This window comes from Budorcas taxicolor, chromosome 5, assembly GCF_023091745.1.
Source record: "Budorcas taxicolor isolate Tak-1 chromosome 5, Takin1.1, whole genome shotgun sequence".
Lineage (NCBI taxonomy): Eukaryota > Metazoa > Chordata > Mammalia > Artiodactyla > Bovidae > Budorcas > Budorcas taxicolor.
In genome coordinates, this window is record NC_068914.1 from 118,393,861 (window position 1) to 118,408,424 (window position 14,564).

Sequence of the window (14,564 nt, forward strand, 5' to 3'; positions counted from 1 at the left end):
GAATTCTCCCCCATCCACACAGTCAGTGCCTCCAGCCTCCACCACCAGGCATACTCCCTAGTGAACAAGCTGATGGTTACTCTTCCTGAAGGGTAACCCTGGCTATTGCAGAGAGAAAGTGTTAGAAAGAAAGATGCTAGGATGGGGGCTCAGGTAAGGGGATTCGGGGGAGGTGCTAAGGAAATAGGGCTGGTTTAGATTGGACACTGCAGAGTAGGGACCAGCAAGAATACTGGTTCGGGTTGCCATTTTCTTCTCCAGGGGTTCTTCCCAACCCAGGGACTGAACCCACGTCTCTTGAGTCTTGCGTCTCCTGCATTGCCACTGAAAGTGAAAGTCTGTCAGTCGTGTCTAATTCTTTGAGACCCCATGGACTGTAGCCTGCCAAGCTCCTCAGTCCATGGGATTTTCAGGCAAGGATACTGGACTGGGTTGCCATTCCCTTCTCCAGAGGATCTTCATGCTTTCTAACCTTTGTGTCTCCCCTTCTGGCCACACTTTCTCTAAAGTCCTCTCATTTAAATATTATTATGAACTCATGGCCTTTCACAGACTCCACCTGGCCCAATGAAACATATTTATGGTAATCATCATCTTTTTATTTATTATCATCGTTATATGTGGGCGCCCCTTTGAGTAGCAGAGATGCCGATCTGTGGTCCTCACCTCCCCTGCAAGGGGGCTTCCTTCCTTTGAGTGGACAGAAGGAAGCCCATGGGTGCACATGTGGGTGGGCAAGATGCTGCTGGACAATGTGTCTGTGTAAGGCCACAGTTCACACTGATTACTCTGGTTTAACCCTGTTATCATCCCTACTTTTTTAGAGAAGTTGGTTTCATCAACACAAAGACGTCTCCCACACAGACAGTTGTCACAGCAGGAGTCAGGCTTATTTCTTGTTGGCACTTAATTCAACGACCTTCAATCATCTTTTAGGTGGCGGCACTAGAAACCACCCCATTTTGTGGGTTACTGCCTGCTATAAAGTGACTGCTGCTGTCTTAGAGTTAAAACAATCCAACATCCTAAGTGCATATGTTTAAAATAGATCAATTTGTACAGAAGGTTCTGCTCATTCCTCCCCCAAAAAGCTATTTCTTTAGATTGTTAATCAATGTTTTTAAATGATATTTCTACATTGAGAAGTGAAATAGTGTGAGAATGTGTGCTCAGGAGACAGGAACCTGGACTTGGATTCTGGCTCTAGCACTAGCTGTGTCCTTGGAGTAAATTACTTCACCTCTCTGAGCTTCTGCTTTCTTTTTTACAGACAGGGTCATTATGAGAACAAAAAGTGAGTGAATGCCTACCAAGCACTTAGAATCTTGCCTGGTGCAAAGAGAGAAGTCATCCACCACAATAGCTAATACATATTCAATTCAGTTCAGTTCAGTTCAGTTGCTCAGTCATGTCGAACTCTTTGCAACCCATGAATCGCAGCACGCCAGGCCTCCCTGTCCATCACCATCTCCCGGAGATCACTCAAACTCACGTCCATCAAGTCGGTGATGCCATCCAGCCATCTCATCCTCTGTCGTCCCCTTTTCTTCCGCCCCCAAATCCCTCCCAGCATCAGAATCTTTTTCCAATGAGTCAACTCTTTGCATCAGGTGGCCAAAGTACTGGAGTTTCAGCTTTAGCATCATTCCTTACAAAGAACACCCAGGGCTGATCTCCTTCAGAATGGACTGGTTGGATCTCCTTGCAGTCCAAGGGACTCTCAAGAGTCTTCTCCAACACCACAGTTCAAAAGCATCAATTCTTCGGCACTCAGCTTTCTTCACAGTCCAACTCTCACATCCATACATGACTACTGGAAAAACCATAGCCATGACTAAACGGACATTTGTTGGCAAAGTAATGTCGCTGCTTTTCAATATGCTATCTAGGTTGGTCATAACTTTTCTTCCAAGGAGTAAGTGTCTTTTAATTTCATGGCTGCAGTCACGATCTGCAGTGATTTTGGAGCCCAAAAGATAAATTCTGACACTGTTTCCACTCTTTCCCCATCTGTTTCCCATGAAGTGATGGGACCAGAAGCCATGATCTTCGTTTTTTGAAAGTTGAGCTTTAGGCCAACTTTTTCACTCTCCTCTTTCACTTTCATCAAGAGGCTTTTTAGTTCCTCTTCACTTTCTGCCATAAGGGTGGTGTCATCTGCATATCTGAGGTGATTGATATTTCTCCTGGCAATCTTGATTCCAGCTTGTGCTTCTGCCAGCCCCTCATGATGTACTCTGCATAGAAGTTAAATAAGCATAGTGACAGTATACAGCCTTGATGTACTCCTTTTCCTATTTGGAACCAGTCTGTTGTTCCATGTCCAGTTCTAACTGTTGCTTCCTGACCTGCATATAGGTTTCTCAAGAGGCAGGTGAGCTGGTCTGATATGCCCATCTCTTGAAGAATTTTCCACAGTTTCTTATGATCCACACAAAGGCTTTGGCATAGTCAATAAAGCAGAAATAGAGGTTTTTCTGGAACTCTCTTGCTTTTTCCATGATCCAGTGGATGTTGGCAATTTGATCTCTGGTTCCTCTGCCTTTTCTAAAACCAGCTTGAACATCTGGAAATTCGCGGTTCACGTATTGCTGAAGCCTGGCTTGGAGAATTTTGAGCATTACTTTACTAGCGTGTGAGATGAGTGTAATTGTGCAGTAGTTTGAGCATTCTTTGGCATTGCCTTTCTTTGCAATTGAAATGAAAACTGACCTTTTCCAGTCCTGTGGCCACTGCTGAGTTTTCCAAATGTGCTGGCATATTGAGTGCAGCACTTTCACAGCATCATCTTTCAAGAGTTGAAATAGCTCATATTAGATATTGTGTTTTTCTTTTCCATGATTTAAAAATTTTGTTATTATTTATTTCTTACTGGGAAAAAAATAATTATTTCATTTGTTTGTATACTTTTTCTTATACCTTTCCCCACTTTCTCCTAATATCATTTTTATCACTAAGTTTATACCCTCTATTAGATAACTTTGTAATTGTAAGCTCTTCGTTTACTCCTTTATTTCTTAAGCCCTCAACTGAAGCCAGGATTTCTTGACTCCCTGTTTTGTAAAATGAAATATTAATCCTCATACTCCCTTCAGTGTTTCAGCTCCCAACTTGTAGCAGTGTGCCTTAATTTTTATATTGATTAACAAGTAGATTCATTTCTAATGTTTAAATAGTCTTTTATCTTAAAAGATAAAAATCAAAAAATTATGAATAGAAATGAAATACCAACTGTAAAATTTTGAATCACTTATTGTAGCTTTCTGAAAAGCCTGGTGAAGAGTGAAGGCTGCTGAGAATATGGGATGGGGTGTGGGGGTGATGGGCTTGTCCCCTGCTCTCCCCTCGGCCTCCCTCTCATCTTGCTCCCTCTCTGGGGCTCTGTGCAGTGGACCGTTCTCTCCTGTGAACACGCTCCCTGTTTCTCTCCCTCTACTGTGCTCCTCTTTATTCAGCTATCACTTCTCCACCCAGTGAGTCTTCAAACATTTGTTGAAGACTCTGGTCTCCTGTTGCCCCCATGCTTGTTTTTATTAGCAGCAGAGGGGGGAGAGGGAGGCTATGGGTTCTTGAGCCCAGTGAGGAGATTGGAATCCAGTCTACCAAGGGCAAGACTTCTGACCTTGGGCAAGTCAGGTAACATCTGTGAGTCAGCTTCCTTATCTGTAAATACTGATACAATGTACGTATCTCAAAGGTTAATGAAATGAAATACGAGTTATCGTTGGTAAAGTTTTATGGCAAATAATAATCCAGAGCAAAGACCACAAACACAAGTCACTCTTATCAATAGCTGTTATTATACCTATAAGTATCTTTACTCTCATTTAATTCAGGTCTCAGCAGAGGTAGTTAATAAGTGTTCTTAAAAATGTGGCTAAATATAACCAACATTTGCTCTCAACCTTCACTTCCCAAGGCAACACAATCACAAGAAGAACCAAACTAGTCTCTATATAAATATCTGGGCTTTTTATTTGATTATCCAAAATTTAATCTTTTATTTAATATTATATATACTGATTCAATAATAATCTTGTGTGTTTACCATGGGTAAAATTTTAACTTTTTTTAAAGTATAACTGAATTTATAATAACATTAGGATTTAGCACTAATCAAAGAATGGATATCACAGATTGAGCTAAACATAAATGGAATTGAAATATATCCCAAAATATCTGGATTTTTTTGTTTGTTTGTTTTAGTAAGTCCACTGAGAATGAGTACGTTTGAAAGGATGGGTACTCTCATATATTATGAGTATGAATGTAAATTGCTATAATTTGTTTGCATAAAAGTTTGGCACTAGGTATGAAAATTTTTTAGGTGGTCATGCCTTCTAATCTGGTAATTATACTTCTAGAAATAGCTTAAGGAAACAGGCTCAAATACAGGTGAAGTTTTTTACAAGGAGAATGTTCTTTGCACTATTATTTACATAAAAGAGTTAGAAATAGCCTAAAAGTCCACCAGCCAGGGGAGGACAGCAGAGGGGGTAGGGCACCATCGGGGTCCTCAGCCACCCAGGAGAGGAATACAGGATTTGGGGCAGGGCCAGAGGGACTCCAGGCTCTTGTGGGATAAAGGGCCTTATAGAAGCATGGAGGGTGCAGACTGTGGGAGCTGTATCATCAGGAACTTTATGAAGGCAGAGACTCAAGCACAGGAGCAAGACATCATTTTAATTAAGAAGAGTTATTTTCCAATAAGCATACATCCACAATTATATATTTTTTTACATTAAAGGGAGTAGAGCATAATCATCACAAACCTGGGATTTGGATCAGAAACACTTGGGTTCAAGTCCAGGCTCTGGTAGCAGCATGCAAACTTGGGCTGACCCAAGTTTAGGTGAGTTTCAGGAGCCTGCACGTCATTGACAATGGACCGATATTAGTTATTACCAATTAGTGAGCACAAGTGTTCCCAACCTCACATAATTTCTAGAATGTTCCCTTCCCATCTGTTTTTCTGCCTCTGGTTTTATTGCTTTGATCACTTCACAATTGGCTGTCTCCGGTCTGATTATCCTCTCCTTGTGCCCCAACAGGAGAGCAGGACTTTGAGTTGGCTTGGAGGGAGCTGGTAGGAGGATGAGTAACTTTTCTGAACTAGCAGCCAGCAGAGCACAGGAGACAGAGAAACACGCCAGGTTAAGTCCCCAGTGGCATTTGTGGTCATTGCAGGGGAACCTGCCAGAGACCTCGCCCCTCACTGCTCCCTGAGCCACTGCTCACTATTGATGGAGCCCACAGCCTGATTTCTGTTCCCCAGGGGTGAAGCCTCACCTCCTTCCAGCCCGACCCAGACAAGGAGCTGAAGGAAGATCTCTGAGACCCAGCTGCTGCCACCATGAGCTCAGAAGACCGTAGGGGAAGCTCAGGTAATCAGCTGCCTCGTCTCGGACTGGTTTCTACTTGTGAGAGTGGTGTTGAGAGATTGTTGCAGAGCCGTTAAAGGCACCAGGATTCTTGGCCTCTGGAGGAGAGGAATTCAATCCAGGGCCGGTGACAAGGCTTGATGGCTCAGAGCTTTAGTGTAATAAAGATTTATTAAAGTATAAAAGAGATAGAGAAAGCTTCTGACATAGACATCAGAAGGGGGCAGAGAGAGTACTCCCCTGCTGTCTTTAGCAGGAAGCTATATACATACTCAGTTCTTTTCAGTTCAGTCGCTCAGTCCTGTCCGACTCTTTGCAACTCCATGAATTGCAGCACGCCAGGCCTCCCTGTCCATCACCATCTCCCGGAGTTCACTCAAACTCATGTCCATCAAGTCGGTGATGCCATCCTGCCATCTCATCCTCTGTCGTCCCCTTCTCCTCCTGCCCCCAATCCCTCCCAGCATCAGAGTCTTTTCCAAAGAGTCAACTCTTCGCATGAGGTGGCCAAAGTACTGGAGTTTCAGCTTTAGCATCATTCCTTACAAAGAACACCCAGGGCTGATCTCCTTCAGAATGGACTGGTTGGATCTCCTTGCAGTCCAAGGGACTCTCAAGAGTCTTCTCCAACACCACAGTTCAAAAGCATCAATTTTTCAGCGCTCGGCCTTCTTCACAGTCCAACTCTCACATCCATACATGACTACTGGAAAAACCATAGCCTTGACTAGACAGACCTTAGTCGGCAAAGTAATGTCTCAGCTTTTGAATATGCTATCTAGGGTGGTCATAACTTTTCTTCCAAGGAGTAAGCGTCTTTTAATTTCATGGCTACAGTCACCATCTGCAGTGATTTTGGAGCCCCCCCCAAAAAAAGTCTGACACTGTTTCCACTGTTTCCCCATCTATTTCCCATGAAGTGATGGACTGGATGCCATGTTCTCAGTTTTCTGAAAGTTGAGCTTTAAGCCAACTTTTTCACTCTCCTCTTTCACTTTCAAGAGGCTTTTTAGTTCCTCTTCACTTCCTGACATAAGGGTGGTGTCATCTGCATATCGGAGGTTATGGATAATTCTCCCAGCAATCTTGATTCCAGCTTGTGCTTCTGGCAGCCCAGCATTTCTCATGATGTACTCTGCATAGAAGTTAAATAAGCAGGGTGACAGCATAAGCCTTGACGTACTCCTTTTCCTATTTGGAACCAGTCTGTTGTTCCATGTCCAGTTCTAACTGTTGCTTCCTGACCTGCATACAGATTTCTCTGGAGGCAGGTCAGGTGGTCTGGTATTCCCATCTCTTTCAAAATTTTCCACAGCTTATTGTGATCCACACAGTCAAAGGCTTTGGCATAGTCAATAAAGCAGAAATAGATGTTTTTCTGGAACTCTCTTGCTTTTTCCATGATCCAGTGGATGTTGGCAATTTGATCTCTGGTTCCTCTGCCTTTTCTAAAACCAGCTTGAACATCAGGGAGTTCACGGTTCACGTATTGCTGAAGCCTCGCTCGGAGAATTTTGAGCATTACTTTACTAGCATGTGAGATGAGTGCAATTGTGCGGTAGTTTGAGCATTCTTTGGCATTGGCTTTCTTTGGGATTGGAATAAAAACTGACTTTTTCCAGTCCTGTGGCCACTGCTGAGTTTTCCAAATGTGCTGGCTTATTGAGTGCAGCACTTTCATAGCATCATCTTTCAGGATTTGAAATAGCTCCACTAGAATTCCATCACCTCCACTAGCTTTGTTCACAGTAATGTTTTCTAAGGCCCTCTTGACTTCACATTCCAGGATGTCTGGCTCTAGATGAGTGATCACACCATCGTGATTATCCAGGTCATGAAGATCTTTTTTGTACAGTTCCTCTGTGTATTCTTGCCACCTCTTCTTAATATCTGCTGCTTCTGTTAGGTCCATACAATTTCTGTCCTTTATCGAGCCCATCGTTGCATGAAATGTTCCCTTGGTATCTCTAATTTTCTTGAAGAGATCTCTAGTCTTTCCCATTCTGTTGTTTTCCTCTATTTCTTTGCATTGATCTCTGAAGAAGGCTTTCTTATCTCTTCTTGCTATTCTTTGGAACTCTGCATTCAGATGCTTATATCTTTCCTTTTCTCCTTTGCTTTTTGCTTCTCTTCTTTTCACAGCTATTAGTAAGGCCTCCCCAGACAGCCATTTTGCTGTTTTGTATTTCTTTTCCATGGGGATGGTCTTTAATCCTGTCTCCTGTACAATGTCATGAAACTCATTCCATAGTTCATCAGGCAGTCTATCTATCAGATCTAGGTAGGCCCTTAAATCTATTTCTCACTTCCACTGTATAATAATAAGGGATTTGATTTAGGTCATACCTGAATGGTCTAGCAGTTTTCCCTACTTTCTTCAATTTCAGTCTGAATTTGGTAATAAGGAGTTCATGATCTGAGCCACAGTCAGCTCCTGGTCTTGTTTTTGTTGACTGTATAGAGCTTCTCCATCTTGGCTGCAAAGAATATAATCAGTCTGATTTTGGTGCTGACCATCTGGTGATGTCCATGTGTAGTCTTCTCTTGTGTTGTTGGAAGAGGGTGTTTGCTATGACCAGTGCATTTTCTTGGCAAAACTCTACTAGCCTTTGCCCTGCTTCATTCCGCATTCCAAGGCCAAATTTGCCTGTTACTCCAGGTGTTTCTTGACTTCCTACTTTTGCATTCCAGTCCCCTATAATGAAAAGGACATCTTTTGGGGGTGTTAGTTCTAAAAGGTCTTGTAGGTCTTCACAGAACCATTCAACTTCAGCTTCTTCAGCACTACTGGTTGGGGCATAGACTTGGATTACCGTGATATTGCATGGTTTGCCTTGGAAACGAACAGAGATCATTCTGTCATTTTTGAGATTGCATCCAAGTACTGCATTTCAGACTCTTTTGTTGACCATGATGGCTACTCCATTTCTTCTGAGGGATTCCTGCCCACAGTAGTAGATATAATGGTCATCTGAGTTAAATTCACCCATTACGGTCCATTTTAGTTTGCTGATTTCTAGAATGTTGGCATTCACTCTTGCCATCTCTTGTTTGACCACTTCCAACCTGCCTTGATTCATGGACCTAACATTCCAGGTTCCTATGCAATATTGCCCTTTACAACATCGGATCTTGCTTCTATCACCAGTCACGCCCACAACTGGGTATTGTTTTTGCTTTGGCTCCATCCCTTCATTCTTTCTGGAGTTATTTCTCCACTGATCTCCAGTAGCATGTTGGGCACCTACTGACCTGGGGAGTTCCTTTTCAGTATATTATCATTTTGCCTTTTCATACTGTTCATGGTGTTCTCAAGGGAAGAATATTGAAGTGGTTTGCCATTCCCTTCTCCAGAGGACCACATTCTGTCAGACCTCTCCACCATGACCCGCCTGTCTTGGCTTGCCCCATGGGCATGACTTAGTTTCATAGAGCTAGACAAAGCTGTGGTCCTAGGGTGATTAGATTGACTAGTTTTCTGTGAGTATGGTTTCAGTGTGTCTGTCCTCTGATGACCTCTCACAACACCTACCATTTTACTTGGGTTTTTCTTACCTTGGACGTGGAGTATCTCTTCACGGCTGCTCCAGCAAAGCGCAGCCACTGCTCCTTACCTTGGACGAGTTGCCCCTCCTGACCTGAACGGGGAGTAGCTCCTCTCGGCCCTCTTGCCATGCAACCGCCGCTCCTTGGATGTGGGGTAGCTCCTCTCGGCTGCTCTTCCTGCGCTGTCCGTCAAGCCACAGTGCTTCCGGAGTGGGTAGGCTTTCTCTCTCCAGGGGATCTTCCCAACCCAGGGATCGACCCAGGTCTCCCGCATTGCAGGCGGATTCTTTACCAGCTGAGCCACAAGGGAAGCCCTAAGTAAGTGTTACTTGCTCAGTCGTGCCCGACTCTTTGTGACCCCATGGACTGCAGCCCACCAGGCTCCTCTGTCCATGAGATTTTCCAGGCAAGGTTACTGGAGTGGGTTGCCAGTTCCTTCTCCAGGGAATCTTCCCAAGCCAGGGATCTTTCCAACCCGGGGATCGAACTCGGGTCTCCTGCACTGCAGGCAGATTCTTTACCAACTGAGCTAAAAGGGAAGCCCACACACACCCAGGTGCTCAGTTATTTCCTCCACCCACAGCACCCTAAGCAGTCAACACACAGATCTAGTGCTGTGGGTTCCCTCCATGTGAGCCCTGAGTTCATTTCGCCCTTAGTGATGCATGAGAAAAAGAAACCCTAAGAACACTTAGTACTTCAGGGAAGAGAGAGAGAGGAAGAGATCTGACGTCTCTTCATTTAATAAGGACACTGATGTTACTGAATTAAGGGCCCACACTGAAGGCCTCATTTCACCTAATGACTGCCTTGAAGCCCCCTGTCTTCTAATACAGTCATTGCAGAGTGGGTGGGTCTGGGCGTTAACTTATGAATTGGGGCTGGTGCATACAGTCCACCTGAGACCCCAGAGAAATCCATCAACAGCGTACCAGATGAATGCTGCTCAGAAAGGTGAACTTTAACCACTTATACTCGATACCGTTTACATCACACCATAGTTTATTTGAATCTTCAATTTTTATTTTCCTGTCTAGAGAGCCAAAGCTTTTATAAGGATATCTTTGAGTATGTCCAGAAGAATATGAGTTTGGAAGAACTGCTATCCCTGCTCACTGAAGATGAACCCTGGGAGAATCTTGTGACCGAGGCCAATTTGTCCAGGTAACCATGCAGGTACACCAGGAATGTCACCAACATGCCCCCAGGAAGATTCTCCTAGGCTAGTTTCCTCCAGAAAGATCCTATGGTTGGGGTCGAAGATGTTCCTCCTCAAGATCCTATGTGGAATGTTTCCTCCGTGTTATTTGTTGGCATTGAATGACATTGGGTTGAGAAGAGACGAAACCTGCAAGAAAGGGCAGGTCATATGACCTTGAACGAGTTACGGAACTACTCTCTGCTTCATCCTCTGTTCAGTTTTACCGTGAGGACACTGAGATCGGGTATACAAGTGCTTTTCATGATTGCTGACACCGAGTAGGTGCTCAATCAATGTTAAATTAAAATAAGCTTGTTGGGAAGAATCAGGGACCTTCTTCCTGGAGATGAGAACCAAGAAGGACTTCCTTTGGGTCAAGTCGGAAAATCCTGACCCAAACACCATTTTGTGTTCCTGGGATTCTAAAACTCTTTGACTCCCCATCTTAGGAATTATACCAACACTGCAGGTTCCTGCTGGCCAATAAGGCAGAGAGGCTGGAGGGGAACTGGTTGGACCTGGTGGGATCCTGGATCTAGCCCTGCCCAACTCTGAGCCTGTGGGTTTAAGACTTTGAGCCTCAGATTTGTCATGTGTTATGTGTCCAGTGGGAATAGCAATTTAATCTGATGGATTGTGGTGATGGCCTCAGAGTGAACTGCAGAGTCAGAGGTGGGGAACCAAGTGCAATCATCTCGTCCAAAGGCCCAGGGAGGTCTGGACCAGGGTAAGACCTAGAAGTCAGGGTGGAGAAGAGGGTCCAGGTTGGAGGACGAGTAGGCGGGCTTGGGCAGCAGGGCCAGGACTAGAGTGGGGAGAGTGGGCCCCGAGGACACAGGACTGAAGGGGCTGTGACCCTAGCAGAGGTTCTTGGAGTGGGAGAGGGGGACATTTCTTCCCTTCCTGATGGGATCCCCTCAAGCTGGGCCAGAGGGCCCTGGGTGACCATGTCCTCCACACCCTGCCTGCGACATGGATTCTCAGTCCATCTGGGACCCTCTTCTAGTCTAGGAGGAGCCGTCATGACAGTAGGAAGGCCGTGTGGCTCAGGGAGCCCTCAAGGGTCACAGTGAGTGGCTGTGATTGTGTGTCATTTGAGGGATTCTGAGGAGCCTCACGCATCCCCACTCAAGAGGAAAACACTTCCTCCACCCGCTATGCAAGTGCCGGTCTCTTCAGGCTCAGCCGTTCAGATGGGCGTTTCCTCAAGTCTCTTGAACCTTTAGAGGTTCCATAAAGTTGCACACAGCCTTGGGGTGCAGGCTCACGAGGCTGTCACAAATTAACATGTGACCCCTGAGAGGACAGGGGTGCTGGGTGCTGGCTCAGGAGTCAGTGAGGTGAGCTGGAGGGCCCACGGGAACAGGGCGCACAGCTCATCTCCTGCTTCCCAGTCAATATGGGCAGTGACAGACCCAGTGTCCTTCTGCTGAGAAAGCCAAGGGTATCAGGCTTGGGTAGAGCGGATGCCAGGCAAAATGATCGTTAAGGGTCCTTCTAGCTGAGTTTTGATTAAAAAATAAAATAAAATCGAGACGCACAGTTAGCCGATCTGAAAAGTATGAGGGCACAGTCCCAGGACTGCCCCTACATTTTCCATAAAGGGCAAATTTGGGGGATCCCACAACCACCCTCAGATTCTAGAACTCCGTAGAAGATGCACAGACTGACTTAAAGCTTCAGGATCCCAGTTATGGTTTATTACAGGGAAGGGTGCAGTTTCCCATCAGCCACAGGGCAGAGTCTGGGCAGTTTTCACATACGAAGCCTCCATTGTCCCCAGGATGCATTACTGTCCTGGATTCAGTGGGGCAGGACACATGGAGCACTGCCCGCCAGGGACGCTCACCCTATTTAACAGCACATTACCCTGACCTGTCATCTCCAGCCCCTCCCAGAGGTCAGATTACTGCCCTAGCGTCCAGCTCCTCCAGAGGTCAGAAGTGATACCACGTGACCCAGAGGCCCACCACATGTCAACTTGTCAGACTGTCCAGTGGCCGAAGTCCCAGGCAGACGAGGACATTCCTACCAGCCAGAATATCCTTGGTCCGTTGGACCACATCCTAGCAGCCAAGAGCAAAGAAAAAGAGGACTCCTCAAAGGTCCTCGAATGAAGGGTTTTCTGCTCTAATCCCAATTCCCTGTTTTTCTGTGAAGTTCCCATTTTACATACATTCTGGAAGTGATGGTATTGGTCTGCCTTTGAGGTGTCTTTATCAAATATCTCTCTTAAATTAAATGTCTCCTAAGCTGACCTTTGCTTATTTATTCCATGATTGAATAAGTACATGAAGCACTAACAATATCCAAATGAGGGTTTAAGGTTGGAAAAAATTTTACATTATTAAAATTCTTGTGATTTACCATAAAATCTCTGTGGTTTATGCAGGATAGAGCTTGTTGAGCCTGTTTCATAGACAAGCACACTGTCTTCTAAGACTTTAATGTTCATTGTTACAGGGAAGAGGCAGATGGACTCAGTGAATGTCTGATCAAGCTGCTAACAATCTTGAACAGGAAGAACCAAGAGGGGTCCCAAAAATACCAGCAGGAAAAGGAGAGGTTTTTGAAGGAGTTTCCTCAGGTAAAACAGGAGCTGAAGGAGAGCATAAAAAAGCTCCGTGAGCTCGCAGACAGTGTTGACAAGGTGCACAGGGACTGCACCATCTCCAATATGGTAGCCTCCTCCACCGGTATTGCGTCTGGTGCCCTGAGCATCCTTGGCCTGGGTCTGGCACCCTTTACAGCAGGCCTCAGTCTGGGACTCTCAGCCGCTGGAATAGGGCTGGGAGCAGCAGCTACTGTAACAGGTTTGTCCACCATGGTGGTGGAAACTATAAACAAGTCATCAGCAGAAACCCAGGCCATGCGCCTTAGCAAAGCCACAGCAAAATCCATAAGTCTTCTCAAAAAAGTTAAAGACTTTGCGAAGCATATTCAAGCCATTAGGGTGGCCAGACGCAACCCTCAATTAGTAGCCACTGCTCAGCACTTCGTAAACAGCGGGCGACTCTCTGCCCAAAGTGCCCAGCAGGTGACAAGAAATTTTGGAGGCACACCTCTGGCAGCGACTAGAGCAGCCCGCATCAGGAGTGGAGTCCTCTCAGGTGTATTCATAGGGCTGGACGTGTACTCTCTGGTGAAAAACGCACAGGACTTGCAGGAGGGGGCAAAGACAGCATCAGCTGAGAACATGAGGCAGGAAGCCCAGGAGCTGGAGAGGAAGTTGGAGAAGCTCACCCGGATCTATGAGAGTCTGCAATAGGACCCGGCTGGGCCACCCTTAGAGCAATGCAGGGACCAGGGACGTGTGCAGGGTCAAGGGGAGAAACCATGTATTTTGGACTGAAGAAGACACTGAGGGAAGAATAAGGAGAGACAGGGAGACTAGCAATGACAGGCCAGGAGTAGGGGAGCTTTGAAAAAGGGAGAAAGCCAGAGAGTTAGGATTGTAGAGATCCTGCACAAGTAGCAGGGGCTCCTCTATCGCCCTCCCCAGGGTCTGATATTCCAGCAGGAAGGGTTTCCCCCTGGTGATGGTCTCTAGCCCTACTTCTCCAGCATCAACTCACCTTTGAACTCAGTAGGGAGTGACTTGTTTGTTTCCATGTTTTATTAAAGTATCTTTGATTTACAATATTGTATTAGCTTCAGGTGTGTAGCAAAGTGATTCCATTATACGTGTATCTATCTACGGATTTATCCCTTTGAAATTTTTTATCAGTTCTTCAGTTCTGTTCAGTTAGTCGTTCAGTCATGTCTGACTCTTTGCGACCCCATGGACTGCAGCACGCCAGGCCTCCCTGTCCATCACCAAGTCCCAGTCAGTTCAGTTCAGTTCAGTCGCTCAGTCGTATCTGCCTCACCAACTCCCAGAGTTTACTCAAACTCATGTCCATTGAGTCGGTGATGCCATCAAGCCAGCTCATCCTCTGTCATCCTCTTCTTCCACCTTCAATCTTTCCCAGCATCAGGGTCTTTTCAAATGAGTCAGCTCTTTGCACCAGGTGGCCAAAATATTGAAGTTTCAGCTTCAGCATCAATCCTTCCAATGAATATTCCCTACTGATTTCCTTTAGGATGGACTGGTTGGATCTCCTTGCTGTCCAAGGGACTCTCAAGAGTCTTCTCCAACACCACAGTTCAGAAGCATCAATACTTCAGCGCTCAGCCTTCTTTATGGTCCAACTCTCACATCCAAACATGACTACTGGAAAATCATATCTTTGACTAGAGGGGACTTTGTCAGCAAAGTGATGTCTCTGATTTTTAACACGCTGTCTAGGTTGGTCATAACTTTTCTTCCAAGAAGCAAATGTCTTTTAATTTCATGGCTGCAGTCACCATCCACAGTGATTTTGGAGCCTGAGAAAATGAAGTCTGTCACTGCTTCCATCTTATCCCCATCAGGGAGGGCTGCATGATGCCACTCA

The 14,564-nt window shown here is 45.4% G+C and overlaps 1 protein-coding gene across 1 annotated transcript; it reads left to right on the top strand.

The window, feature by feature from the left end:
* The first annotated feature begins 5,353 nt into the window (after positions 1-5,353).
* On the top strand, positions 5,354-13,396 carry LOC128048979 (apolipoprotein L3-like). The gene is made up of 3 exons (XM_052641479.1): positions 5,354-5,384; positions 9,965-10,091; positions 12,592-13,396. The coding sequence occupies exons 1-3, from the start codon at positions 5,354-5,356 to the stop codon at positions 13,394-13,396; spliced, it is 963 nt and encodes a 320-aa protein (XP_052497439.1).
* Positions 13,397-14,564: the final 1,168 nt, after the last annotated feature.

What these genes read in the sequence shown, in the direction of transcription:
- LOC128048979 (XM_052641479.1), top strand. Translation starts at nt 5,354, where the DNA reads ATGAGCTCAGAAGACCGTAGGGGAAGCTCAG. An exon ending in AGACCGTAGGGGAAGCTCAG is followed by an intron (nt 5,385 to 9,964) that starts GTAATCAGCTGC and finishes TTTCCTGTCTAG; the next exon opens with AGAGCCAAAGCTTTTATAAG. An exon ending in ACCGAGGCCAATTTGTCCAG is followed by an intron (nt 10,092 to 12,591) that starts GTAACCATGCAG and finishes TCATTGTTACAG; the next exon opens with GGAAGAGGCAGATGGACTCA.